Source organism: Puma concolor, chromosome E2 (genome assembly GCF_028749965.1).
Source record: "Puma concolor isolate L17-30 chromosome E2, mPumCon1.1.hap2, whole genome shotgun sequence".
Lineage (NCBI taxonomy): Eukaryota > Metazoa > Chordata > Mammalia > Carnivora > Felidae > Puma > Puma concolor.
The window spans coordinates 18,663,889-18,691,821 of NC_141681.1; the positions used below are offsets into that span (position 1 = coordinate 18,663,889).

Consider the following 27,933-nt stretch of genomic DNA (forward strand, 5'->3'; position numbering starts at 1 on the left):
CTAAATTTTACTCCTGAAAACAGTATTATACTGTATGTTAACTAACTAGAATTTAAACAAAAATTTAAAAAAAAGGGGGGGGAGTCTATATGTATGCTCACATGCTTTAAGATATATTTTTAAAAAATTTTTTAGTGTTTAATATTTAAGTGACAGAGAAACAGAGAGAGCACAAGCAAGGGAAGGGCAGAGAGAAAGGGAGACACAGAATCCGAAGCAGGCTCCAGGCTCTGGGCTGTCAGCACAGAGCCTGATGTGGGGCTTGAACTCGCAGACCGCGAGATCACGACCTGAGCCGAAGTCAGATGCTTAACCAAGTGAGCCACCCAGGTGCCCCAAGATATGTTTTAAGAAAAGTAGTACAAGACATAGAAAACTCAGGAAAATAATCATATTTTTGAAATAGGTCTTAGAAGAGGTTTCGACATCCTAACATTGTCTTAAAGACAAAATTTCTTAAAACTGTTTAGTGAGAAAAAAAAACAAACTGTTTAGTGAAACTTAAACTGTTTCATGCGATTATTTTACCAGAAAATTGGGGTCACTGGAAAAATATAGTTTTTCTATGTTAGGAGCAGAAAATGCAGAAAGCACAAAATTACTGCTTGGCATTAAGTGGTTATGAGTGTTTGCTGTGACACCCACTTACAGAGTATGTACTTTGGAGAAAGGGATGAAACCAGTCAAATGGCCCTGTCCTAAAGGAGCTGAAAGCCTAGTACAGAGATGGATGGATAAACACATACGTCCATATGACATAAAAACAGTACTATGACAGCTGTGTACATGTGCTGTCGGAATGCACAAGAGGGGCACCTGACCTTACCCAGGGGCAAGAGTGTCTCGGCTGAGCTTAAAGCCCAGCTCCAGTGAGCTCAGGAGAAGGCTGAGAAAGAGGACCTCTGGACAGAGGCAGCCTGAACATCCCTGACTGCAAACATCCTGAGCTGGTTCAACAAGTGGCCTGGCTGCTCCTGGGAGTCCAGGAGCATCTCGTCTGAGTTTGGATGACCTGGGCCAGCTTTGGCTGAGCCTGTTCATCCTGATGATATAACCACAGAGCTCTTGGGATCTGGATTCAATGGAGACCAGGTCCTGGTCCCTATTTCCTCCCCTTCAAGGTAAATCTGGTCTTCATTTGCAGCTTTTTCTTCTAAAACTTTCCCCATTTCTTACTCTCCTGGCGGTTTCACCGTTTTTTTTATTCCTCCTGAAAATGGAGTGCACATATAATGTAGAAAAAGATACATAACGTCTATACAGATATAGCTACTAATGATCCCACAGATCCTAAGGATTTTCAGGGTATCCCTCCTTTTGCTCCCATTCCCCTCCACTTTGGAGCCACTTCAGGTATTAGCAGAGCACGGGGGGGAAGGTCCCATCTACCAAACACCTCTCCACAGGAGCTCCAAGTTTCAAACTCTTGTTCCTACACTTCATCATTCACAGAAATCTTTAAAACTAAGAAGAAATCATCCTAGTTTCCTGCTCAAGAACAGTGACTCAAGCTCTATTAACCATTAACCATTTCCAACATTCTGAACACACCAGACACACCCATCCTGCTGCTCATCCACCCACAGCACTCTCCTCCAGACCTGTGCATCGCCTCCTTCTGTACAGATGTCACCATCTCAGTAAGGATAAGGCTTACCCTGACCGCCTTATTTAAGCTGTACCCTTACCATAAGCCACCCTCTCCCGCACTCAATCCCCCTTACTTTTCTCTACCTTTTTCCCCCCAGGTACTGTCACTTTCTAGGATATTATAAAAGTTACCTACTGAATCTTCCTTTCTCCTCCTTCTAGGGTGTAAGCCCCGCGAAAGCAGAGATCATTATAGATTTTGTTCACTAATGTACCCCAACTACTTAGAAACGTGTCTCAGCACATCATAGGGGTTCAATGGCTATTGGCTGAATGAATAGATGAATGAATGGATGGATTATGAAGGCCAAAAAGAAAAAAGTCCAAAACTCCTTTCTATTCTCATCTACCCACTGCCTGCAGCCACACACACTGTCACAAAGAACAACGGTTTTGTGAACATGCCCTTCATCTTCTGGCCTCCCAATGCCCTGACCCACAGTCAATTGGCTCTATCTCTACCCCCTTCATTTTCACTTGTTGGACTCTGCTCCTATTCAAGTGACATCTCCATTCACTCTTTCCCACAAGCAGAATTTCCTCTCCCCTCTCTGTACTCACAGCAGCCTCTGGACCTCTGAGACAACATCTGACACCACCTCTCTGGTACTATATACTTCTGCCAGATGCTTCCCCCACTCAGTTAACCTCCTGGATAAACAGTCACATGACTCAATTACTCATCTCTTGCATTCCCGGAGGGCCAAGCTCAGAGAAAGGGAACCTCCGACAAAGGGAAATTTCTGCCTAAAAAGCCCCCTTTGTAGAGTCCCTTGTCCTGTCCTTTATCCTGTCCTTTATCCACGGTCATCACCTGCAGCCTGGGTTAGGTAACCCAAGTGGACTGTCAGGCCATTCCATGAGAATATAACTGAACTAGAGTATTTAGGGAACAAAGCTTTGAAAGTGTTGTTTAAAGCAGTCCCTAAATTCACTGCTCAGAACACAAATCCACTTTCACCATTAAAAAGGCAACCCTTATGGAAAGGATTATCACTCCCCCTTGGATCATCACCCCCATGAAATGTTAAGTGTGTTAAGTGATTCTAATTCTCACAGCCTGCTGAAGAAACACTTTCTATGGAAATGCACTGATGACCAGTGATTTGCTCTGGCTCACCTCAAACCAAACAACTGTCTTGTTGTACTAGTGTTACTTGTCTTCCTCCTTAAGGCTCACCCTTATAAAGCAAAAACATATAACAAGAAGTAAAAGATATAAAGGCATTATACATACTGTGTGTGTTTAATTTACAGTAAACTGCTTTTAAAGGACATTATTAGTCAGTATTTTTATCTGGATTGATTTTTTTTTTAATTCTACTTTTAAGTAATCTCTACACCCAGTGTGGGGCTCGAACTCACAACCCAGAGATCAAGACTCACATGCTCCACCAAGTGAGGCAGACAGACATTCCTGGATTGATCCTGATAGTCTAAAACACTCAACAGCTAGAATCTGTGATTTTTCCTTAATTCTAAAGAGAGTGTAGATTAAAATACCATCTGAACCTTGTTATATTTTCATGGATATACTCTATGCAGATCAATGGATAACCTCAGAGTTGTGATGCTTCTAGACAACGCCTCCTCCCTCACAAGAATAAATGAGTTGAGAAATCAGCTTCATAAAATTAATGAAAGCTGAAGGCTGGACGCCTGGGCTGTGCACTATTATACTTTTGTTAAAGCAGAAAAGTACACAAAAAGTAATGGGACAGGTCCTTCTTGTTCTGTTTTTTCCTCTGGGCCCAAGAAAGCCTATCTCCAGCCTCTTCCTACGCAAATCCTGACCAAGCTTCTTTGGCTCCTTAAGGTCTCTTTATGGCCCCCGGGTCGGAGACTGGGGCTCCTCTCTCCTTCACTCACTAACAGTTACTTCCTCCTCTACAGTTGTCCATCCTGTGACCCTACCCTCTCCATTCCTTGACAAGAGTTCAAGGAATTGGCTTGGCACTCAGGACTCTCAACAGTGACACTTCCCAACATGTTCACTCTTAACTCCTCCAGCAGAACCGCACCTGGTCCCCTCCTTTTGGGAAGCCCGCTCCTCCCAGCTCTGGACATCTCGGGTTTTCGCAAGACTAGGAAGCTCGGAGGCGAAGACCGAGCTAGGAAAGGGAGTCGCTCAGGCGGAGAACAATGACCGCTCTAAACCTGCCCCAGGGGCCTCGCTGGATGGGACGCCCTGGGGTAGTGTGAAACCCGCTGCTCACCTGGGGCGCGGCCATCGGAGGCCTCGGAGCCATGCCTGCCACGCCGCGGTCGGCTTCCAGACTGGGGCTGGGGAGAGAGGACAGGGCCCACTCACCCGGCTGCAACCGCCGACCCCTCACCGCCGCGCCCGCCTCTGCCCCTCAGCCAGTTCTCTGTGGAGAGGGATTAAAGGGGCTGCGCGGACAGCGCCTGGGCCTGCCGTTCCCCCACCCTCAAATTAAAGGGTCGCCGCGTCCGGGACACCGTCCTCTGGCCACGCCCAGTCCCATCCGCAGGATGGTGGGCGCGGCCCGGCGGATACAAGCCAAACCCGTGGGAGGTGCCGCCTGGACCCGCGTACTCGGAATTACCGCTTCCTGGGGACTCCGGATTTCACGACCTCGGGGCCACGCAGGGCTCGGGCCAGCTCCTCCTACACCTGCTGCAGGGTCCGTCCTCTCCAATGCTGATGTGCGGAGGGACGGCCCAAAGCGGCCTCAGCCGCACTGGGGCCGGACAATGGCCGCAGCGGCGGGGCAGAGACGGAAGTGCGCTTGCGCACGCGGAGGCTCAGTCCCGCAACTCCCGGGCAGCGGCCGACTACACTTCCCAGAGGCCTCCGCGTGTGGGTCCCATAGAGGCAGCCTGGGAGGTCTCTTCGCCACTTTTGGGCCGCTGTCGTGGGGTCGGCAGTGTGGCTTGGGTACTCGTGCGTCCGTTTATTCCAATAATAGTCACTGAGCACCTCCTCTGTGTTTGGGGCATGTTGCTAGGGGCGAGATTCAGCGGTAGATGGGAAAGAAAAGACCCTGCTTTCGGGGAGCTAGCGTGCACTCCTGTGGACGAGGCCAACAATAAAAACGTAAACATATCAAGGTACTGACTTCAGCTACAGGAATTAGACAGTTAAGCAAGTGGGGCAACGTTGCATATTCATCACAAGATGCTACTTCCTTTTCCTCTTCTATGCCATCTTCACCCATGGGTCACTAACGGAAGGTTTAAACAATGATTCCCCAGATCACACTTACTATGACTAAGATACTTGAGTCACTTATTGCTCCAAGAGGATAAGAGAAACTTTTCCTTTTGTCCCAGAATTGGGAACCTGGACTCAGCTGAGGACTTAGTTCTTCTTCATTCTAAAGAAAGACCAAACATTTGAGACTAGACATCATCAGGTCTTATAAAAGGGGGGCCAGGTGCTGAATTTTTGCCCTATTGCTATTAACCGTTGCCTGGACACAACCCCTTTCCCAGGTTCTATGAAGAGACTGGAATGGGAAAGAAAACAATTCCTCATAATGGCATGTTCCCAGGAAAAGGGGAGGTTACATAAACTACCCCCAATGCCTGCCAGAGCAAGAGAAAGGGAGTTAGAGAAGAGGCTGTGTGTAAGGAGAGCAGCCTGAATTCTCATTGTGTAGTAAGTGGATACACTGGAAAACAACTGGGCTTTAGCTCTAAGGGAGTGAGAGGGGTGCAGCTCACAACATTACTGGGTGTGAAAAGTTGCTGAGGAGGTTGGAAGAGGTTGAAGCAAGAGCCAGATCTCCCAAGTCAGATATCAGTTGATTTGCTCTAAGAATCTCACAAATGCACTTACGTTTCTCCCAGTGTAGCTAAGCAACTTTAATGCTGGATGAAATAGTTTTAAAACCTTTTAAAATACACCAATGCACTGAAAATTGGTAAGATACACTGAAAGCAAAAACAAAGCAAAAATAACAACTTAAGAGTGGTAGGTGGAGGGGCGCCTGGGTGGCTCAGTTGGTTGAACCTCCGACTTCAGCTAGGGTCATGATCTCACGGCTTTCGAGTTTGAGCCCCGGGTCAGGCTCTGTGCTGACAGCTGGGAGCCTGGAGGCTGCTTCAGGTTCTGTGTCTCCCTCTCACTCTGCCCCTAACCCACTCACATTCTGGCTCCGTCTCAAAAATAAATAAACATTAAAAAAAAAAATTTTTTTTTTAAAGAGTGGTAGGTGGAGCACTAGAGTCAGCTCTCGCCTGGAAGACTTTTGCAAATAAGGCAAAGTTGAACTTTGTTTTCCATGGTCTCTTACTTTCCTTTCAAGGACGCCCTCTGGCCGGGAAGGCCAGGGGTGGGGCATCCAGATGGGAGCCACAGGCTCCTCTCAGGGGGAAGCGCGGCCCTACCTGGCAGGCTCTGCCGCTGAAGGTCAGGTGGCCAGGTGGGTTGATGTCGTCCAGCCGCACGGAGAAGACAGCAAGCTGACCAGTTCCTCCTAGGCCAGTGCACACCTTAGGGTTGATGGCAACCTCCCGGGCGTGGAGCGTGGCGCTAACCTGTCTTCCAGCCCGTGGAGAGTCACATTCTTCTCCGAGCCTCCTGTTTCCATGACAACCGCCTCCGAGGTGTCTCCGAGGTGTCTGCTCCGTACTCGGAGTCCCGGAGCTGAAAAGATCAACTCGCGGGTCCAGTTGAGGTCCCGGGGCACGGGCGCTGGGCCAGGGACATCGGCGGGGGCCACCAGGTGCCCGAGTGGTGCTCCAAAGCCTCTCACGTCCCCGCTACACGGTGGGCAAGAGGCTGCCCCTGTGCTGGGGAAGCGACTAATAATGCAGTATTCAGCGGGTTTTTGTCCCAGCCACGACAGAGGCGAGAAGACCCGTCGTTAATGCCAAATGCCTTCCATATTGCCTTCTGTCTTTAATATCCACGTGGATTTGACCTTCAATTCCTCACTCGGCCCGCCGTGGGTCCATGGCTTCTGGCTGGGGCCTTCCCCACAGCACAAGAATATCCAAGTTCCAGTCCCTTAAAATGTTCATTAAACTGTTCCACCCTCTCGTTTCCAAGAAAATTCGTGAGAAAAAAAGGGGGGTGGGACTTGACGAAGGTAGCTCGTCCAGATCCTACCCTGTTAAGCCAGAGAACCAGCGATTCCTGAACCAACAGTGAACTCGGGTCCCGTCTTCCCTGCACTCCCGGGCTGGCAGGACACGAATGAGGCGCTGAGTGGAGGCTGTGTAGCTTCAGCCACCCACTGCTAGATCTGAAGCCGACCTTCGAGTCGGACACGAAGGGAAGCGAGTTCTCAGGCCCAGGTCCTCTCGCTCACATCGACTAACACCTGCTTTAAGTTTGGAACTTCAGGGGTCAGTCCGCAGAGCGCTGGGGCTCTAGTGCCACCTGCTGGCCACTAGGACCTTCTACTGTAAAGTTTTCTGCATAACAATATTGAGAACATTAATTTGACAGTTTCCGGACCATTGCCGACCCTGCCAACCGCCCACCCTCAAGTCAAGCTTCCTCCATACGGCCCAGAAAATGTTTTTCAATTCAACAAAATTTCACTTAACACCTATGTAAGCCCTCATTCCCTGAGTCCCCGCTGCCCTCTATTTCCTCACAAAACCTCCCTGGTGGTCTCCTGCTACTCTGGGCTGAGCTGAAGACTCAGCTCTTGCTCCAGACTCAGCTGCAGCTACTCAGGCTGGACCCGAGTGGTGTCGCTTCAAGGGCAATGTAGTCCCCACAGGTCACAACAGCCAGGTGTCAGGAGACCTTGATGTGGTTTGGGGGTGATGGTGGGGTTCGGAACTGACAGCCAAGAAAGAATTCTTGAAGTCGTCTTTGGTGCAAAAAGGTGATTTTATTAAAGCACAGAGACAGGACCCCTGGGCAGGAGGAGTTGCACTGGGTTGTGAAGAATGGCTGGTTATATACTATGGGACTGGGGGAGGTAAAGTCGAGAGGAACTTTCTTAGGGGACCTGGGTGGTTCATTCGGTTAAGCATCTCACTTCAGCTCAGGTCGGCTCAGGTCATGATCTCGTGGTTTGTTATTTCGAGCCCTGCATCAGGTTCTGTGCTGACAGCTCAGGGCCTGGAGACTGCTTCAGATTCTGTATTTCCCTCTCTCTCTGCCCTGCCTCCCCCTCCCCCATTTCTGTCAAGAATAAATAAACATTAAAAAAATATTTTTTTGATTAAAAAAAAGAGAAAGTTTCTTAAAGGGATTTCCAGATGCTAAAGACTCACAGATTACTGGAGGCCTAGCTATTGTCAAGCTAAGGTTGTTTTTCCCTCTAGCAAAGCATTAACATTAAGACAGTAGGGAGTTCCTGGAGAAAGCTTTACTCTGCCTACCTCAAGTAGTTGTCAATGGGCTGTAGGTTATAAGGAAATTTAATTTTATATGCCATGTCCTTCTTGCCCTTGTTCCCCACATCACTATGGAGGGGAAGGTGATGTTGGGCTCCAGGAAACTGAGTCTATAGGTTTCTGGAGATTAGGCTATTGATAAGATTGCCTTTCCTTGTAATTTACTAAGATATTTGTAAACCAATGGAGACTCTATCAGTTTAACCATTTGTTTCTGTCCTTTCCTTTGACCTTGGACAGCCAGGAATGCCTGAGGAATGTCACACATATCCCACAGGCATGCTAGCTTGTGCTGGGCCCTCAGCTTGCCTCTTGGTCCCTTATCAACCTCATTTTGGCTTCTGGCTCAGCCATCTTGCTCTCCCTGTCACTTGCTCCTTGTTTATCAAGACTCCTTATGTCTCAGTGGTGCCTCAAGTGTATCCTGGCATCTCATCTTTGTCCTGGCACTGTGGCCTGGTCCCATTCTCTCCCCGGGTTTGGAGTCATGAAAAATGTCTACTCAAGGAAGGTTTTCCTCAGATACCTCTGTTATCTGAGACAAGGGTGTTCAATGACTGTGAGATGTGGTTAGTTGTGTGGGAAGATTGATCCTACCTGGAGATCCAAGATGCAAACGGCATCTGAGGGCTTTTCTGGACAAACACAGGGACACTGCTTAGAGACCAAGAAGTGGACAAAATGAGCCAAGGACAGAATATGGAAGGAGGGCAGAGAACGGATGAGGTGCTAGAAATAAACAAGATTATATTATACTTCTTGATTAACCGTGTTTCTGAGTTTTTGTTTTTAAAATAAACTTGCAAGTTAATTAACTTGAAATTATTCTCAACAAGGTAATTTTTGTTCATGGCTAATGTTCTCTAACATTACAACCAGATATATGAGTCCAAGGGACCTGAGTTAGGCTGCCCTTAGACTAAGCCTGCCAGGGGCCCAGTTCCAGAGACATCTGTGGACTGTAGCCCCAACTGGACTGTAGCCACAAGTGGATCTTGCTCACTTGCATGCCCAATAAACATGTGCCCAGTTAACCTGGCTGAGTTTATGAAACGAAGGCTTTGCTTTATTAAAAAGAGTAATGGGCTCTGAGATCAGCTAGACCAGCTTCTTCCTTTTAAGGATGAAATACAAGCCCAGAGAGGGAAAGACACTAGTTGGAGAAGAAAGAAAATGGCACAGGAAGACAAAGCTGCATATGATCAGCTGAAGGAGATTCATAAGTTACATGTGGCATTGGGCTGGTTTTTTAAAAATGTTTATTTATTTATTTACTTAATATTGAGAGAGAAAGAGAGAGAATCCCAAGCATGGGGCTCAGTCTCACAACCGTGAGATTATAACCTGAGCGAAAATCAAGAGTCAGAAGCCCAACCAACTGAGCTTCACATTGTGTTTGTTTGTTTGTTTGTTTGTTTTAACTCATCAGGTGAATGCTGGGGTTTAAAACAATTTAAATTTTCAATTTATTTTTATTTTTGAGAAAGAGAGCACATGAGCGAGAGCAGGGTGGAGGGGGGGTGGGACAGAATTTGAAGCAGGCTCATGTTGACAGCAGTGAGCCCGCCCGATGTGGGGCTTTAACTCAAGAACTGTGAGATCGTGGGGAGCCTGGGTGGCTCAGTCGGTTAAGCATCCAACTTCGGCTCAGGTCCCGATCTCACAGCACTCCTGAGTTCAAGCCCGGCGTTAGGCTTTTGTGCTGACAGCTCAGAGCCTGGAGCCTGCTCCGGATTCTGTGTCTCCCTCTCTCTCTGCCCCTACCCCACTTGCACTCTCTCACTCTCTCTCTCAAAAATAAATAAACATTAAATAGAAGAAGAAGATGGGGCGCCTGGGTGGCGCAGTCGGTTAAGCGTCCGACTTCAGCCAGGTCACGATCTCACGGTCTGTGAGTTCGAGCCCCGCGTCGGGCTCTGGGCTGATGGCTCAGAGCCTGGAGCCTGTTTCCGATTCTGTGTCTCCCTCTCTCTCTGCCCCTCCCCTGTTCATGCTCTGTCTCTCTCTGTCCCAAAAATAAATAATAAAAAAAAAAAAAAAGAAGAAGAAGAAGAAGAAGAAAAGAACTGTGAGATCAAGACCTGAGCCCAACTTGAACGCTTAACCGACTGAGTCACCCAAGCGCCCCTAAAACAATTTGAATTTTAAAATGGTAATTAAAAAATAGAACACATTCTAGATTAGGTTTTTGGTCATTTGCATCATTTTCTTCTTTTCCATTTTCTTTTCAGCCTTATTTGAAGGACTGCAGTTGTATGGTCACCAACAAGTGTCTTTCCCTCTCTGGGTTCTATTTCATCTGGAAAATGAAAGATCTGGTGTGGCTGATCCAAAGCCAAATTTTATTTTTCCCCTACAACTGTTATGCCTGGCTCAAACTGCATAGGTGTGACCCGCTGGGAGGTGAGAAAACGTGGAAGTTAAAATCAGCTGGGTCTTCGACCTGCCTGGGCCTTTGCCAGGAGCTGACTGCCACACATCCGCTGGCATCTGGGACCCCACACCTTGGGTGTTCCCTGCACCTCCCGGCACAGAGGCACAGGTCTAGAGGGCTAATGCGGGAGACAGGCCCTGCCGTTACCATGGTGACCTGCCGGCTTCTACAGCCTTGGTTGCCACCTAGCAACCAGGACATCCAGGGCACCTGCAGCTCTATCATTTCCCTCTGGCCATGTATTGGGGGCAGCTGTGTTCAGGGAGGTGGCTGGCTACCTGTCCCTCTACTGCTAGGCCCGGACCTGACCTCTTTAGCACTTCTGGCTTCTCTGCCTTGGGGCCAGGCTTCTATGACTTTGTTTCCCCAGGCCCAGAAGTCCTAACCACCCACCCCTTCCAGCCAGGGTCCTGGGAGCTTAAAAAGAGTTCTTACCTCGGACACTCCTGAGTCCCTCTAGAGGAGCAGAAAGGTCCAATGTGGTATGAACTAAAACACCTTTCTCTCCGCCACACTACCCAGCAACCGTTGATTTAGACCTCAGATTTTGGAGCCACTTTTCTGGATGGATAATCTTTGAGATGGGATACCATTGACAGGACAGCCTGGCTAGAACCCAGGGAGGCATCAGTGTTGGGGGTATCACCAGAGCTGGGGATCCCTTCCACTGGGAGATGGGCAGGCATACAGACAAGCTAATCCAATATAGGTAGGGGTGGGACGGGCAGTGACAGGGTTGGTGGCACAGGGTGTACCAGGAGCATGTATGGGGAAGGGGACTCACCCCAGGCTAAGTCAGAAAGGAATGTTTCTTGGGGGACATGATGCCTGAGTTGAGGCTGGAAGGGTAAATAGGCATCTAGGTTGGAGTTGAGATTTCCATGAGGGTGGGCTTTAGGTGGACTGGGAGGTCTTCAGAGTCTGCCTTTCTGAGGGTGTGATTCCCCATCCAAACCCCACTGATCTTGTGTCTCCTTGTCTGTTTCCTCCTCTTATCCTGTCCCCTTTCCCTGGGCGATCTCCTCCAACTCCATGACTGTAATCCACACTCCTTTGTCACATGTGGTCCCTTCTCCCTGGGCTACTCACAACTTATTTCTCCACCTGGTGAACTCTTACTCATTCTTCAAGACCCAGCTTGATGTTCACTCCTTTCTGGCCTTACCAGAACCACCCTTTCATTCATACATTCAATTCACACACTTCTAATGAACAGCAAGTGTTAGGCCTAGAATGTGACCCTATATTGTAACTGTCTGTTCACTTGTCTGTCTCCTGGGGGGGGGGGGGGCAGGAGATGGCAGGGCTCTTTTGTTTTTCTTTTTTTTTTTTTAATTAATTTTTTAAGTTTATTTATTTTGAAAGAGGGAGAGAGAATGCGAGAGAAAACACACCCAAGGCTCAGAGAGAAGGGGAGAGAGAGAATCCCAAGCAGGCTCCGCACTGTTAGCAGAGCCTGATGCAGGGCTCGAACTCATGAACTGAGAGATCATGAATTGAGCTGAAATCAAGAGTCAGAAGCTTAACCATCTGAGCCACCCAGGCCCCCCACCCCACCCCATCTTTTGTTTTTCTAATCCTCAGGCTTTAACATTTACTCTCTGAATGAATGGGTGGATGGATGGATGGATGGTGGATGAATAATCACACAGTTTCCTGTAAAGCAATGAAAATAAACACCCCAGGTAACTCTCTGAATCCCAGTTCTATCCCCTGACACCAACCCAAAGGGATTTGGCCATATGTTATTAAATTATAGTGAATTAAAATTTGCTTGAAATAACCACAGACTCCCCCGCTCCCCTGAGCCTGCAATGACCAGATTACATCTCCTCCAGGCACAGAAGTTTGACATTTCATTGCAAAGTCATTTTCTTCTCATTTCCTTATGTTGCTAAAATATTCTATTTCTCTTCACTTCCCCTTTGTGTCCCCATTACTCATGTTTAGTTAAATTTATCTGCTGCCATTTTTAATCATCTGAGATAGGCTTGCTGGTGTAGATGTTCCTGGGGCACTGCCTGGCCTTCCAGACCATCTGTCTCCTCCTGAGCCACTCTGAGAATTGAGCATGGACCCCTCCCTCAGCGATTCTGGGTTGACCCTCAGACCCAAGGTTTTTCCCCAAGGCATCTCTGACTTCAGGGTTCTCTCTTTCTCCCCACACTCATTATCTTCCTCCTTCCAGTCTCCTCCTCTCCTGTTTCCTGGGGCATGGTTTTCATTCTACTTCAAGGCCTGGTACTTCCTGAGGTCCCTTTGGTCACACTGAGCAAGGGCCTCCTAATTCTTCTCTCATAAGTTCCCTAAGTCCCTAATGGGACAAAATAGCCAGCAGCCAACGTGGGGATTATTTGGTGCTTGCCTGGGACACTGCCATACCCATCACATTTCTGTGGCTGGATGGATATCTTCCTCTTTCTCACTAGCCCATCCATCCTCATAATATAGGGGTAGGGATACTGTTCTCCCTGGAGGCAGTTGGCAAAGACCAGAAAGGAATATTTTGACTTGGAGTGGAATCTCAGTTTGGCCTCTCAATAACTGTCTCACTTAGGGACCTGGAATTGCCTTTGGGACTTAGGGCTTAGAACTACTCAGGAAGGGGCACCTGGGTGTCTCTTCCCTTACCCCTAGGCCTAGAATTTTTGTTCCCCATTCTCAAGCAGGCTCATTTCTGCTCCCAAGCTTCCCTGGGCCCCTCAATCCCCCTTAAAAAATTTTTTTTCTTAATGTTTATTTATTTTTAGACAGAGAGATACAGGGCATGAGCAGGAGAGGGGCAGAGAGAGAGGGAGACACAGAATCTGAAACAAGCTCCAGGCTCCAAGCTGTCAACACAGAGCCCCTTAATGGAGGTTTCTTGCACTCTCCAGACTAGTTGCTGCTCTTGAGCTTCTCTGGGGCACTCAATTAATAAAAATTCCTTTATTTTCAGTACGTTAGGTGCCCAACTTTGGCTGAGGGAATGATCTCACATGTTGTGAGTTCAGGCCCCACGTTGGGCTCTCTGGGTCTATTATCTTTGTTATTTCCCAAATAGTGAAGAGCCTTCTTCAGATCCACTGTCTCCCTCTCTCTCTGCCCCTCCCCCAACTCAAAATAAATAAACAAATGTTTAAAGATTAAAAAAAAAAAGAACTGCTCAGGAAAGGGGCAGTCAATTCTCAAAGTGGCCTTTGAGAGGCAGGTAGGTCTCTGGGAGGCAGGATCAGAAGGCTGGGATGATTGCCATTTACTGAGCATTTGCAGTGCACCGGGCTCTGTGGACATATTTGGGGAGTTAGGGTTGTGAATCCCCTTTCTCCAGGGTGATAGTAAAAGATGCTTGTTCCTCACCTCAAGCTTAGGGAAAGGAGCTTCTGTGGGATCACTCAGAAGGCTCAATACATGTCCTTTGGAGTTCAGGGATACAGTGAACTAGGGCAGGGAAATCTCAATGGCAGGAGACAGGCTGGCCAGATGTGTTCACAGTGCAGCTAGGAGAGGGGCCGCATTGGGGTCTGCCTGCAAGGCCAGAGATCACGGGGGCGAAAGATGAGTGAATGTTTCCAGTGGACCAGAGGTGGCTGCTGACATGAGAAAAACAGCATGGGGTCATTTTACAGCTTGATCACGAAAGCCTCTGGGAGGAAGAAAGAGCTGAAAATTACTGCCAGGCCAAGGGGTAAAGAAGAGGTCATATGGGAATTTAGCTTATATTTCATCCAAGAGCAAGGCAAACTATTTTATAGTTCTATTTTGTGAGTCATGTTTATAGGGCTACACATAAATTACCTTATTTTCTTTTTGTTTAATGAAATGTACTTCACTCTTGTGTCAATTCAAAACATATTTCATCTTTCTAGAATAAGATCATATCTCCAATCTACACTCATCTACATTTTCTATGATTTCCAGCTGCATTTAGGCCAAAGAGGTCTATTATCTTTATTATTTCCCAAATAGTTTATGTTTCTGAACTCTTATCTCATTTAATTCTCATAACAACCCTGGAAGGAAAGTGCCCTTGTTATCTGTTCCACTTTTGGGCATCGGCGATTAAGAAAGGAGCTCAAAGGTACACAAGAGTGAATGGCAGAGTCAGGTTTATTATTTTATTTTATTTTATTATTTTATTTTTATTTATTTTTTGAGTCAGGCTTAATTAGATAAGTAAGGCCGGGGTTAGGGTGGGAGTTCAGGCAGTAGTGTTGCCAATGTGAGGAATGAGCGGCGTCAGCAGCACCCCCCCCCGAACCTCCATCCCTGCTCCCATTTTAAAATATGGGCAGCTACTTTCTAGACAGGTTCCACGTGGGACCTCCTGACAAACAGTGGCCCTACCGCTGCCCAGGACTTCGACACAGGTGCTTGGGGCACTCTGTCCCTGGACACCCTCCACAAAGGGGCCAGAAGAGGGTTTCCTTGGTTGACAGTGGCTCTCCAAGCACTGGGTCAAGTGCCATGACCAGATGAACCCAGAGTCATGTTTGTATGAGTTCAACTTTTGGGAGGGGAGCAGGAACCAAGAGCGCACCTGCAGAGAGGGGTGCCCAGAAGCAGGAGATGGATGAGCAGCCTCAGGTCTGGCGCCAGGGAGGTGCTGCCTGTGACCAGACAGCTCCCAGGAGGCCTGGACTGCTCTCCCATTTGGCTCCATCCCAGGATTTCCTGGTGCCTGCAGGCACCTGCTCCACCCTTGTAACCTTGGCTGTTGATGGTTTTATTTTCACATCAACACATCTTTGACTGAGACAGAAATTCTTAAAAAACGTATTTCATTAAAATTTACAATTCCCCTGCATGCACTGGCCCACATCAGATTCTTCCTTCCTTTTTCTTTCTTTTTTAAAATTTTTAATGTTTATTTATTTTTGAGATTGAGAGACAGAGTGTAAGCAGGGGAGGGGCCCAGAGAGAGGGAGACACAGAATCTGGAGCAGGCTCCAGGCTCTGAGCTGTCAGCACAGGGCCTGACGCGGGGTTTGAACTCGTGAATGGTGAGATCATGACCCGAGCCGAAGTCGGGCGCTTAACTGACTGAGCCACTCCAGCACCCCAGATTCTTCCTTCCTTAATACCACTTACTCATCAGTACTATACCTCCAGGAATGCAACATGCCCCCAAGAACGCCATGTATCCTGTGCTCGCTTCGGCAGCACATATACTAAAATTGGAACGATACAGAGAAGATTAGCATGGCCCCTGCACAAGGATGACACGCAAATTCGTGAAGCATTCCATATTAAAAAAAAAAAAAAAAAAGAACGCCATGCATCCTGCCTAGTCCCACCAGCCTCCTTCCGGCCACTTTGTTTCCTTGGAATCAACGGAGAAAAATGAGCAGACTGGCCTAAAAGCAAGGGCCTTGAACAGACACACGGCTGTAGCTTGCAGCAGGGCTAGAATGAAGTCCTGTGGGTTTTTCTCAGCCCAGCTGCATCTGCCTGGTGGCCAGAGGAGGCGCCAGGGGCTCAGACACACAGACATCTAGACTGGTTCTGAAGGAGAAATCTTGTGCTTTGCCCGCCACTGGGACTTCACCGGTGATTTAACAGGACTCTGGAAGAGGACACAGCTGGGGTGTCCCACTGGTGTTATTTGAATCAGAAGCTCCTCTTTCGTTTTTTTCCCAGTGAAGCAGCTTCAGCAGGTGTTGAAAAGTCTGAGGCAGCCGAGGGTGAGCTGCAATAAGCAGCTTGTGTCTGGCATCTAATTTGATTTGACTTGTTTTCCTAGCCATGAGAACTTGGAGCCAGGAATAAAAAGCACAGGCTGCAGAGGTGACAGCTCCCTGCTTCATGTCCCTGGCTCTCTCAGCTGGAGGGTTCACTCTATAGCCACAAAGCTATGCATAGGGAGCATAGCCAAGGACTCATGTCAGGCACACACAGCATGGGAGATTATTTTTGATTATGTTTGAAAAGCCCCAGAAAAATTGCTTCCCCAAACTTTCCATGTTCAGGCAAGGGAGTGATTTATTAAGCATGAGGCGGGACTGGGCCAGCTCTCCTGGTCGGCTAAAATTGGTCTGGAAAATAAAGTGATTTGTGGTTGTCAGATCCTAAATTAAATGATTCAAATACTACTGTGGCTGATTAAAGGACTTTATTCAATTTCCTCTTGACCACATGCTCTTCTGTGAGGGCAAGAGATACTGTTTCTGGAAGAAATGCAATATTTGGGGACCGTCGATCTAATCTAATGGGTGGTGTTTATTAAGTATGGTCTCCCCTCCCTTTTTTGATGACAGGTAAGACTTAAGTGGGAGGAAGAAGTGACTTCCTGTTTATGAATGATCCTCCCCATGCCAGGCATCTGGGTAGGAGCCACTGCAATAAACCAGGCTGGGCACCTGAGGAATTTTTAAGGACCCTGAAAAGACCTCAAGACAACAATAATAAAGGCCAAAAACTGAAACATGAGCATGAGTAAACAATAAAAAAAAAAAATGAATCTGGGACCGTAGCAGACAGTCTAATAGTGGTGTCTGCATCACCCTGGCCACTGGCAGAAGGGACAGCTGGCTACCTTGGTGCCCTACCTTTTTGGCCCCAGTGGTTGAACCCGGATGGGACTATCCAGAGATATATGATGTGCCCTGGCATAAAATAGATGAGCTGGCTTGGGGACACAAATGAAGAACTCCAGGGCTGAGGTGGCCAGTTTCTGATACAGATGCTGAAAGGAGAAAAGAGAGAGGTCAAGGAGATGTTCAGATCAGTGACGTGGTCAGATATGAGAAAGCAGCTCAGGAAAAAGAAGCTAGGAGCCAGGGAAAGGAAACTTTAAGTAAATGGGGGATGAAGGTGCGGCTGGTGGAGAAGAGAAGAGAGCAAGCTCAGAGAGAGACTCTGTGACCCTGGGAGAGAGATGGAGATACCAGCCAGCCCTCCCCGGGCAGCCCTTATGCTAAGCTCCTTCTCTTCCAGGTTCTGCCCCAGTTTGTGCTCATCTTGAAAACAAGCTCACCCCTTCTTAAGGTCATCCAAGCAGGACTCAAAAGAACCCAGGTGGACACAAGAATCAACAGAAGTTTTCAACACTGAACCACAGGGCAGTTCACCATATAAAACATAAGCAGTTTTTAGAGAGTGATTCATCTTATCTCAAAGGGATGAAATGAGACCAAACCAATAGGGAAAATCATGGCCTTTTGGCCACAGCAAGGAGGAGGTGGCAGGCACTGAGAAAGAATTGGGTTCACCTCCTTTGGGGCTACCTGCTCTCCCTCTGACCTTACTCTTGGGTTTCTGTCTCTGGAGGAAAGGAGACCCTGCAGACTACAGTCATGGCCTGGCCCTCCTATCCTGGGGCCAGACAGGAAGCTCACTAAGGGGACATTTCACTCAAAATCCCAGGTGCCTCCAAGATCTAGTGAGGAAGACCACAGAGACCCGTGAAGGGAACACAGAAACGAGAGCATCTGGATCCTGCTGGGACCACTGGAAGCTGCAGATGCACTCATCCATATTCCCTCAGGCCTCTCAGAGTCTGGGCTAAGAGTTAGATGGTTCCCCCAGTAATGAAACTTCTCTCACCACATTTCACAGGGCTAAATTTTGCTGTGTCCCAGCCCAGAGACCTGGAACCTGGGTCAGTTATCCCCACCCCCAAATATTAGTGGGGGCTTTCCCTTTCACTTCCCCAGATCCATCCCACCTTCTGCTGAGACCCATGGGGGATAATTGTCACACTGGGCCAGTGGCAGGGAGGTGAGTGACTACTAGGAGCAAAGATGATCATCATCCCCACTGAATGGTTAACATGCAAGTCTTCCTCCCCAAATGTCTAGCACAGTCCTGGGCACAGGCAACGGATCACAGCAGCTGGACAGGAGCCCACCAACTCCTGTGGACTATACAGACAGTGCCTTCAGCAGTGGCTTCAGGGACCTTGCTCTCCCTAAAATGCTCTCCCCACAGATAACCACGAGCCTCCCTCCCCCACTTTCTTTAGGTCTCAAAGAGAAGGATCTGATCATCTGATTTAAAGATCCCTTCTTTTCCCCCTTACCCTGCTATTTTCCCCCCAAGCACTTATCCCACTTGCCACAGAATATAGTTTCATGTTTATTTATTTATTTACATTGGAATGTAAGTTTAATGTTTTGTGTGTTTTGGTATCCATTCCTCTGCACACAGAATAGGCCCTGGCTCACAGTAGGCATGCAGTAAATACCTGTAGAATAAATTTATTGAATGGATTGTTTTAATTTACACTTTGTTTTTTAGCCAGAATGTACATTTTTCATATATTGACAATCAGTCTAATGCAGTGAGTAAGGCCATAGACTCTGGTGTCAGGCCGCTGGGGCAGATTCCTAGCCTTGTCACTTTATGTGTGGGCTTGAGCAAGTTCTGCGCCTCAGTTTACTCATTCATAGAATGGGAGTACTCTGTCTTCCTAGTAGTGTTATTGAGAGATTTAAAGGAATCGATGTATGTAATGGCTTGCAACAGACCCTGCCTATGTAAACGTCAGATTAACGTTTTATTGGGCATTTGTGTTTCATTCCAAATGTTTCTGTTCCTGTCCTTTGTCCACTTTTATGGGGGCTATTTTTCTAGCTGATGGGAGCACCCTCCTGGGTCTGGGCTGAACGCCTGCAGTCCGCACACCCTCCAGGGGGCGCCCGGGGCCCGCGCTGCGGGGACGAGGCAACCCGTGAGTGGGCAGGGAACGGCGGCCGGAGCCGCGATCTGGGTCCCCCTGGGTTTGTCCCCATTGTCCCGAATCCTTTTCTCGCTGCCCCATCCAAGTGTGGTGAGCTGGAGAGGGGCCTGGCGCTGGCGGCTGGAGCGTCGTCTGGGGACTACAGCCTTCAGGATCGATCCCACTTTTGTCCCACCTTTGTGTGGGGACCTCGAGTTTTCAAACCAATGTTACATTGTTTCTCCACCTTCCCGCCCCGCCCCGGCCCCGCGCCCTCGGGAAGCAAGCGGGGGATGCTTGCCCTAGTGTCTCAGAAGATGCCCCCTGCCTGTTGCCTGCATCTGAGGCGGGTGGGGGGGGGGGGGAGGAGGGGGAGTCTTGGTTATTTTACTATTAACACGTTTTCACGGACGTTTCGCTGTGACCTTAGGAACTGGGGACAGAAGGCAGGGAGGGGTAGGGGCGTGGGAGGCTGCACGGTCAGGATTCCCTCCGGGGCTGGCTAGTAGGGTCGCCAAGCAGCAGCTCCGTGCCCAAGCAGGGGCCTTAGATGGCAGCTCCTGGGCTGAGGGATGGAGATGATGGGGTTCAGGAGCCCTAGACAGAGTAAGAGGGATGGCCACAGCGTCCCAGCCAGAAATGAGGCCACAAAATCCTTGGGGCTGGGGACCAGAGGCCTCCGCAGGAGCAGAGGGTAGGGGAGATACAGGGCGCTCACTGTGGCCAAGGTGTCACCTAATGGCTAAGATTGTCAGGTCTGGACATGGCAGCCTGGTTGTGAAAGCAAGTGGAAGGGTATCAAGGAAGTCTCTGACCTGGCTAGTGCAATGGGCCGTTCACACCATGTTAAAGTTACCCAAGATGAAGGCAGTTCTTTGAGGTGAGAAAGGGTAAGCCAGGGCCCAGAGCAACGGCTGAGAAAGGGGGGAACAGCATGCAGGAACCTCAGAGGCTGGGTGGGGTTGTTCAAGGGCACAGAAGCCATGGTCTCTGGGAGTACTGGGGGTCTGGAGAATGAGTGGCAATGCTCAGGGGGTATGGGGAAGCTTAGCAGGAGGGGTCAGGTTCCAGGCAGAAGATGGAAGGAGAGGTTGTGCATGTGTTGGTGGGAGATGGCCCGTGTTTTCCAGGGTGGGAGGAATGCAGATGGGGGCAGGTGAGGTGATATAAGACTTCTCAGGTTGGCTGGACAGGATAGGGTGACCAAGGGTACGAGGGCTGGACAGGCCCCAAGGCCTCACGTGGGGCCCTGGACAGAGACAGGGCAACAGAGACGTCATTCATGCCCCAGGCCTCAGCTGCTGCTTCAAAGGACCTATCTCCTATTAAGAACCCCCTGCACCACGATATATCCTTAGAGGGAGCCAGTCATGGGCTCTCAGTGCACGCCAAGGAGCCGCACACGTGCAAACACTTCCTGAAGCATTAAGTGCTTTAAAAGGCCCTCTGCCTGGCATGTCAACCCCATTAGAGGGAACATTTATCACAATGGAGGCACAAGTAGGTTGTTTGATGGTAATTGCTTTCCTAACCCATAGAGAAAATGCATCACAAACCCACCACAATTAAGTAAAATGGTCACATTCCTCTTTTTTGATTTAGAGCTATTTAGAAATATTAGCAACTGACTTTGTTTCCAGTTGTTGTTGTTGTTTTTCTCAACTGAAACTTTTTTCTTTTGAATCCCATAAAATATTCTAAGTGCTCCAGGAGAGGGGAATGAAAGGGTGTTTGCATTTCCAGCTCGGCAGCCAGCCATTGCTCAAATAATACCCTCAATATGTAACCTGGGAGCTTAACATCCTCAAATATTTATAATTACACAAAAATGGCCCTAAGAAATGTTCAGCTTACTCACAGCTGGATAATTGTTGGCATCCAACGTTCACAGACTCAGAGCTACTTCTGAAATTTCAGTGGTGTCCCTCTGCCACTCAAAGCATGCACAGTACGTGGAGTCTGTGGGCAGATCCCCAGTGGGGCAGAGAGATGGCACATAGAGGCCCTAGCTCTCCCTGGCACGTTGCAGCCTCCTCTCCTGCTAGGCCTGAGTTCCCTTCTCCTTCTCCAGAGCGTGAGAAAATGCAAACGGCACCCAGCCTCCTGGTCATGAGGAAGAGCCAGTGTGTTGTACAAACACACATACAAAGGTGGACTCAATCATTCCCAACAAATCCCTCAGTCACTCGTGGATGAAGTCCCATATCTGGTGGTGTCCCATGGAGTCTCAGATGCTTCCCATAAAAGGGTGCTGTGGTCAGATGAGCATGTGACCGGCTGCAAATCCCAACCTATGCCCCTTTGGAGAGGTACAATGCATATCCTCTACTAATACATTTTCCCTTTCCCGTGGTCTCTCCTGCTGCTCCCTGTGCTCCATGCACATTTCCAGAAGAACATCAAGAAAAGTATTTTCCCTGCATAATTATCCGCCTCCTCCCCACCCACCTACACACATCTTTCCTGCTTTGAAGTGGCAGCTGCTCTGATTTCTTTAGGTGGACTGCACTCTGCATTTACTAGTCAGGTGGAGTTAAACTGCAGCAGCTGCCAGCCAAGGCTGGGGGCGAGGGACCCTGGCACCAGCCCTCCCTTCACCCCACCTGCCTAGACTTTTCTGTCCATATTCAGGTCTCCTTCCCACTTCTCCTGAGCTGGGGACACAAGGCTGTTGGTCCTTGGATGGGTCACTAACCAGTGCCTGCCCCTCCTTCCCCAAACCCAGACTGCCTTTCAAGGTCAAGAAACCAGATTTGAAATTCCTCTTCAGTGAGATCAGCGAGTATGCTTTCAGCTGCAGGACACAGACGACCCAATCCAAACTAAATCACACAATAAAGAGAGTGGATTGGCTCACATAACCTCAGAGTCCAGAGGTGGCCGAGGTGCCAGCCGAGGTTCAGGCAGGGTGCTGACTCCACTGCTCTGGGATTCTCTCAGGCCTGCCTAGCTCTGGCTATGGGCTTCATCTGTAGCTGAGCCACACTCAAGGCTGTAAAGAAGTCAAAGCTGTTCCAAACCCATGTCCACACTCTGACCACACAGAAGAGTCTGTGGGTCTTTCTCCCCATGATCAAGAAACCATCTTCCCAAGGACCCATCAAAAGTCCCTCCGGTCCAGTTGATCCAGATTGGGTCTGGTGTCTACCCATTGGCCAATTGCTGAGGCCAGGTGGATGGGACATGCTGATTGGTTTCACTCTATCAAGACCTGCCTGTGTAGCTGGAGGAGGGTGGGAAGTCTAGAGGCTGCATGGGGGAAAGATGAACATTCAAATAAAGTGTGTAATATGTCATCAAAGGGAGTAAGAAATGGATGCCAGAAGGCCACAGTGGTGAACATCCACTTCCCTGGGTAACTTGTAATAAAGTCCCCTCAGCTTATCTCTCTGAGAAGCAAAGAATCGATCTCTTTCTCTGTGCACTTCAATAAAGAGCTTTCCAAACAAGGTCCTGCCTTGTGGTCCCAGCATCTAGAACACTGGCTGGCCCATCTGGTGCTCCACCAGTTAAGACTGGAAGGAAAGGATCAAAGACAGGAAGAAAAAGGAAAGCCAACTTCCCATGTGCTTGTTGCACGTGGCTCTGGGGCTCTGGGGCTCTGGGTGAGTCGATGGACTGAGACAGCCCTGGGATCAACGGTGCCAGCTGGTTGCAGTCTAGGACCCAGAGTGACACATGCCCTCCTCCAAAGACCTCGCTTCTGAGACAGCCAGGAGAAGGAAGAGCTTTTGCCAACAGCACTATGTGGCCTGTCACGTAAGTATCCACTACCTGAGCTGCAGGGATAATTCAATGAAATTCTGGAAGCACTTATGGAACATCTACCTATGCCAAGCCCAAGAATGGGCACTGTAAAGCTCACAAGTGGACAAGGCACAGCTAGTCCATGCCCTGTGGGTATGTAGCTTCGTGGATATGGGTCACAACAAAGCCAGGACAAAAACAATGGGAACTCCATCACCAAAGGTCAAAGGAGCCCCCTCTGCATCACCTTAGACCTCTCTCTCAACAGCAGGAATGAGCCCCTCGGTGCTCTCACACAGCTACTGGGTGTTCTAGATACTCCTTTTATAAACATAGATTAGTAACAAACCATTCTAACCTTCATGTTTCCATCTTAGTTGCGAAGGCTTAGAGGAAAGAGTGCCTCCCCAATTTTCTTTATGAAGAAGTTGGTACCTTGGACACAATGTCCAGTTTCTTTGAAAACTCTTCTTAGTAAGAAGAATAATGTTTTTTTCTTCAGCAAAATAGTCTCTTCCTCCAAGTTTTTGAAAATCATCTTAATCTCTATGCCCAGTTCCAGAGTGGATGGGTGTTCAATGTCAAGAGCTAACAGATGCCCCAGGTCAGGTGTTAGGGCAGCAAGATGGGATCCTGTGGCTTCCTAAAGCCAGATCCCATTTTCCCAGAAACAGGGGTGCCTGCCTGGCTCAGTCGGAAGAGTATGTGACTCTTGATCTTGGGATCAGGAGTTTCAGCCGCACACTGGGTGTAGAGATTACTAAAAAAATAAGTAACAAACTTAAAAAAATAAAAACACACAAATAGAAGTCACATGGCACTATGTAATATATGAGACGCAATGGGGACTTTTCATAATCTGCTTATGTTTTGTAGTGTGCTTTTGTTGAGAAATTTTTGAGTATGCTTGCAGTTTTGGTTGAAACTACCTGGTGGCCCTTCCCCAGCTGACTCCACTGAGGTTCCCTGAAGCCCTTGGGTCTAAAGAGGGGCACTCTTGGGGTCGGGACCCATGATTTTCAGTGAGAGTCCATGTCGGTCACGCCTCGAGGGCATTTCTTCTCCTTACTGAGCTATTCCAATTCAATCACCAGACTGAAAGGTATTCATTTACTTTGCAAGTGTTTTTTGGGTATTACCAGGTTTAAAGTCCTGTTCTAGGTACTGGGTCTGAAACTCTGGGTAGCCTGTTCCTTAGGACAGTCACACTGAAAAGGATCTCCATGTTCTCTCCCACTTTTCTCGGCCCTTGAGGAGGTGTGCTGCAAAGACGAATGTGAGAATCAGGACATGGCCATGCGGTGACTCCCAACTTATCAACAGTATTAGTTTCATATTGCTGCTATAACAAATCAACACAAACTTAGGGGTCAAAACAAATGTATTCTCTTATGGGTCTGGAAGTCAGAAGTCCAAAATCAGTTTCACTGGGTTCAAGTCAAGGTGTCGGCAGGGCTAGTTCTTTTAGAGCCTCTGAGGGAAGAATCCTTGCTTTCTTGGCTTCTGATGGCCACCTGAATTCCTTGGCTTGTGGCCCCTTCCTTGGCTTCAAAGCACATCACTCCAACCTCTGCTTCTGTCATTACATCACCTTTCCAACTTCCTTCTTTGACCTTTCCTCCCTCTTCTAAAGATACTTGTGATTATTTTTAGGGCCCACCCAGATAACCCAGGATAATCTCCCCATCTCAAGATCCTTAACTTAAATACATTTCAAAATCCCCTTTGCCATATAAGCTAACGTTCATAGGTTCTGGGGAAGGCCATTATTCATCCCACTGTACCAGTCTAGAACAAAGCTGGGTGAAATTTCTCTCTTATGCCTCACATCAGAGCATAAACTCCTGCCAGTATCTGGCTGGGTTTTACACCCTATCCAAGCAACCCCCCCCCCCCGAAAACCTAAGATTTTCCTGGGGACTTAGAGATTTTCCTGTCAGCTTTTTGGCTATGAGGTTGCTTCTGTGGCCTGGGACCCTGAGATGGCCACTTAGCTGAGCATTGCTGGCCTCCCTGGCTACTCCTAAGGCCCCACTCTGGCTTCAGGAAGGGTTTCTTCTTCTTTTTTTTTTTTTTTAACTTTTTTTTCAATGTTTATTTGTTTTTTGAGAGACAGAGCTTGAGTAGGGAAGGGGCAGAGAGAGAGGGAGAGACAGAATTCAAAGCAGGCTTCAGGCTCAGCTGTCAGCACAGAGCTCAATGTGGGGCTCGAACCCATGAACCGCGAGATCATGACCTGGGCCAAAGTCAGATGCCCAACAGACTGAGCCACCCAGGCGCCCCGGGTTTCTTCGTCTTAGAGCCAAGAGATCTGTCCTAACAAGCCTCGTTGCCAGATGTCAGCTCTTCTAAAGTCATTCGCCTCAGAAATGACTTGTCTTTGGCCACTGCCAGGGCCTCCACTGTAATCACCTGTCAGTGCTGCCACCGACCCTTCTAGCCAACAGCAGCTGCCTGGTGGGACCTCTATTATCTGTTCCCCTGCTCTTTCCTGCCTCAATGTGAGCACTTGGTCCCCATGCTGGAACCACCCAGATATCTCCATGTAGGGTGACCAACTGTCCCACTGGCCTGGGACTGAGGAATTTCCTGGGATGCAGGACTTTCATTGTTAAAACTGGGATGGTCCCAGGCAAACCGGGATGATTAATCCCCATCTCCATGTCTCAGAATCCAGAGGCCTCTCAAGCAGCCCCAGAGAGAAAAGAAGGCTCTCTGTCATCCAGTATTAGGACTAGTTTCATTCCTGGCCTCAAAATTAATCATTTCCAGGATAGTTACCTAAGCCAATTAGTCTTTTCATGGGCAACTGCCCCTCATCCTCCAGGACCCAACTAGACAATCAAATAATCTGAGAGGGGTCCAAATCCCAAAGTCTGGGGGCTCTGTCCAACCTGGGCATTACCCTCCTCGTTAGAGCTAAAATAAAACAGCCTTCCTTATCAACTGAACATTTTGCAGGCAACTCAACAGGATGTATGCAGAGGCCCCAAACAGTGAATGGCTGGGAATGACAAAGTAAAGCATATCTATTATTGAATATCTTCTGTGAGTCCAGTACTAAACTAGGGTATGCAGGGGAGGTTGATAACCTAGGACTTAGGCCCTCAAGAACTCATAAACCCCAGATCTTGGGGGATCCCAGTTATTTCCTATTGGCTTGACTTGAAATCTGGATATTGGGGTGGGTCCGACAAAGAGGGGTTGAAACCTAGATTCCAACTGCTCCAGGAGAAGAGGCAACCCTTTGCATCCCTTCAAGGAAAAGGCTTTCCTGGGGAAAATCTCATTTCTTGATGGCACACTCATTCCTGGGGCTGATGCTAACCTCAAGAAACACAGGAACATCAATTATCTTGTCATTTCCCCCCAACACGTAGGTCAAGGTTTCCTGTGAGCCAAATCAACCCTAGCTGTAGGTAAAACGTCACCATCAATGTGCAAATGAAACTTCCAATTCAGACTTCTCCTGGGGCAGATTGTGTTGCTAGAACATGCGTGGGCTTTGCTCAACGTCAAGCAGACAAATGCATACCTGGTGCTATCTATATTCAAGGCTGCCTTACCAGGCACTGGGAGGACATCCCTGAATAAATCTCGTAGGCTTTAGTGAGAAGAATCCCCAGCGACTCTCAAGTTCATCTCCTTTATTTGAAGGGTGAACAAACTGAGGCCCCAAGAAATAGGGAGGGATGCCCAGGAAGCCATTAGAGCCGGAGGGGGACAGAAAGGTGAACTGAGTCCTGGACTCCAGATCCCCCAGGCAACATTCCTATCAGATCGATTAATTAGGCAGGGTGCCTGGGTGGCTTATTCAGTTAAGTGCCTGCCTTCAGCTCAGGTCATGATCTCATGGTTCATGGGTTTGAGACTCGCATCGGCTCCACATTCACAAAGTGGAGCCTGTTTGGGATTCTCTCTCCCTCTCCCTCTCTGCGCCTCCCCCACTTGAACTTTTTCTCTCTGTCTCTCAAAAATAAATAAATAAACTTAAAAAGGGGGAGAGATGGGGCGCCTGGGTGGCGCAGTCGGTTAAGCGTCCGACTTCAGCCAGGTCACGATCTCGCGGTCCGTGAGTTCAAGCCCCGCGTCGGGCTCTGGGCTGATGGCTCAGAGCCTGGAGCCTGTTTCCGATTCTGTGTCTCCCTCTCTCTCTGCCCCTCCCCCGTTCATGCTCTGTCTCTCTCTGTCCCAAAAATAAATAAACGTTGAAAAAAAATTTAAAAAAAAAAGGGGGGGGAGAGAGAGAGAGAGAGATAGGGGGACCTGGGTGGCTCAGTATGTTAAGCCTAGGACTCTTGATTTTGGCTCAGGTCATGATTTCACAGTTTGTGAGTTTGAGCCCTGCATTGGGCTCTGTGCTGACAGTGTGGAGCCTGCTTAGGTTTCTCTCTCTCCCTCTTTCTCTGCCCTTACCCTACTTGCACTCTGTCTCCCTCTCAAAATAAATAAATAAACTTTAAAAAATATTTTTAAAAATCGATTAATTAGGGAATATACCAATAGTATCAGCTGACTGCAATGGAACCTGGATGAACTGCTTGCACTGGGCTAGTTGCTTTCTGGGCATTATGTCATTTACTAGGGGGCCCAATTGTCCTAGTTTGTCAAGCACTGAGGGGTTTCTCTGGAAGCAACACTTCCAGTGTGAAAATGGGAAAGTCCCAAACAGCGACGAGTTGGTTACCCTACATTTAATCCTCTTAGAAACTCATGAGGGAGCCACTGTGGCTGCTTCCATTTTACAGATAAGAAAGTTGAGGTTTAGAGATGCTATGTGACTTCAGGTCTCACAGTCCGTAGGTAATAGAAGCAGCACTGAGACTCAGGAAATTCAACTCCAGAGCCCACCAGTTTAACCACTAAATTATAACTTCCTGAAAGATGGGGAATCTTGCAAATTTTGGCCTTTGACCATATGTATTTGGGAGACGTTTTTTCTGGAAAGAGACTCTAAGGCACTCTTTAGGACCCCATATAGGCTGAAGAGAAGAGAAGGTATAGGGTGGTGCAACAAAGTGTCCTGCACTGGGTTTACTTCCCTCTTACTCTGAAGATAAGAAAGTGCCAGCCATGAGATCAGGACTCAGGCACACCCCAGGATAGCATACAGAGGGTGGGAGCTAAGCAATGCTGGACC

At 48.3% G+C, this 27,933-nt stretch overlaps 1 protein-coding gene and 1 non-coding gene across 8 annotated transcripts in view; one reads left to right on the forward strand and one right to left on the reverse strand.

Annotated features, from left to right (window-relative positions):
- Window positions 1-27,933, reverse strand: part of ZFP90 (ZFP90 zinc finger protein) — a 114,980-nt gene that overhangs the window by 33,592 nt on the left and 53,455 nt on the right. Inside the window, exons 1-2 of one of the 7 annotated variants that reach the window (XM_086689096.1) lie at window positions 4,218-6,932; window positions 3,867-3,933 (exon numbers count right to left, since the gene is read on the reverse strand). The exons of 3 other annotated variants lie outside the window; for them this stretch is intronic. In XM_086689096.1, the coding sequence (XP_086545222.1) occupies window positions 3,867-3,899 (33 nt within the window). In that variant the 5' untranslated portion in view covers window positions 3,900-3,933; window positions 4,218-6,932. Of the gene's footprint in view, window positions 1-3,866; window positions 3,934-4,217; window positions 6,933-27,933 lie in introns of those variants that run through there. 3 more of the 7 variants (XM_086689095.1, XM_086689090.1, XM_086689091.1) reach the window with 3 other exon arrangements.
- On the forward strand, window positions 15,535-15,641 carry LOC112857598 (U6 spliceosomal RNA). The gene has a single exon (XR_003223328.1). It is a non-coding gene; the product is annotated as a U6 spliceosomal RNA (small nuclear RNA).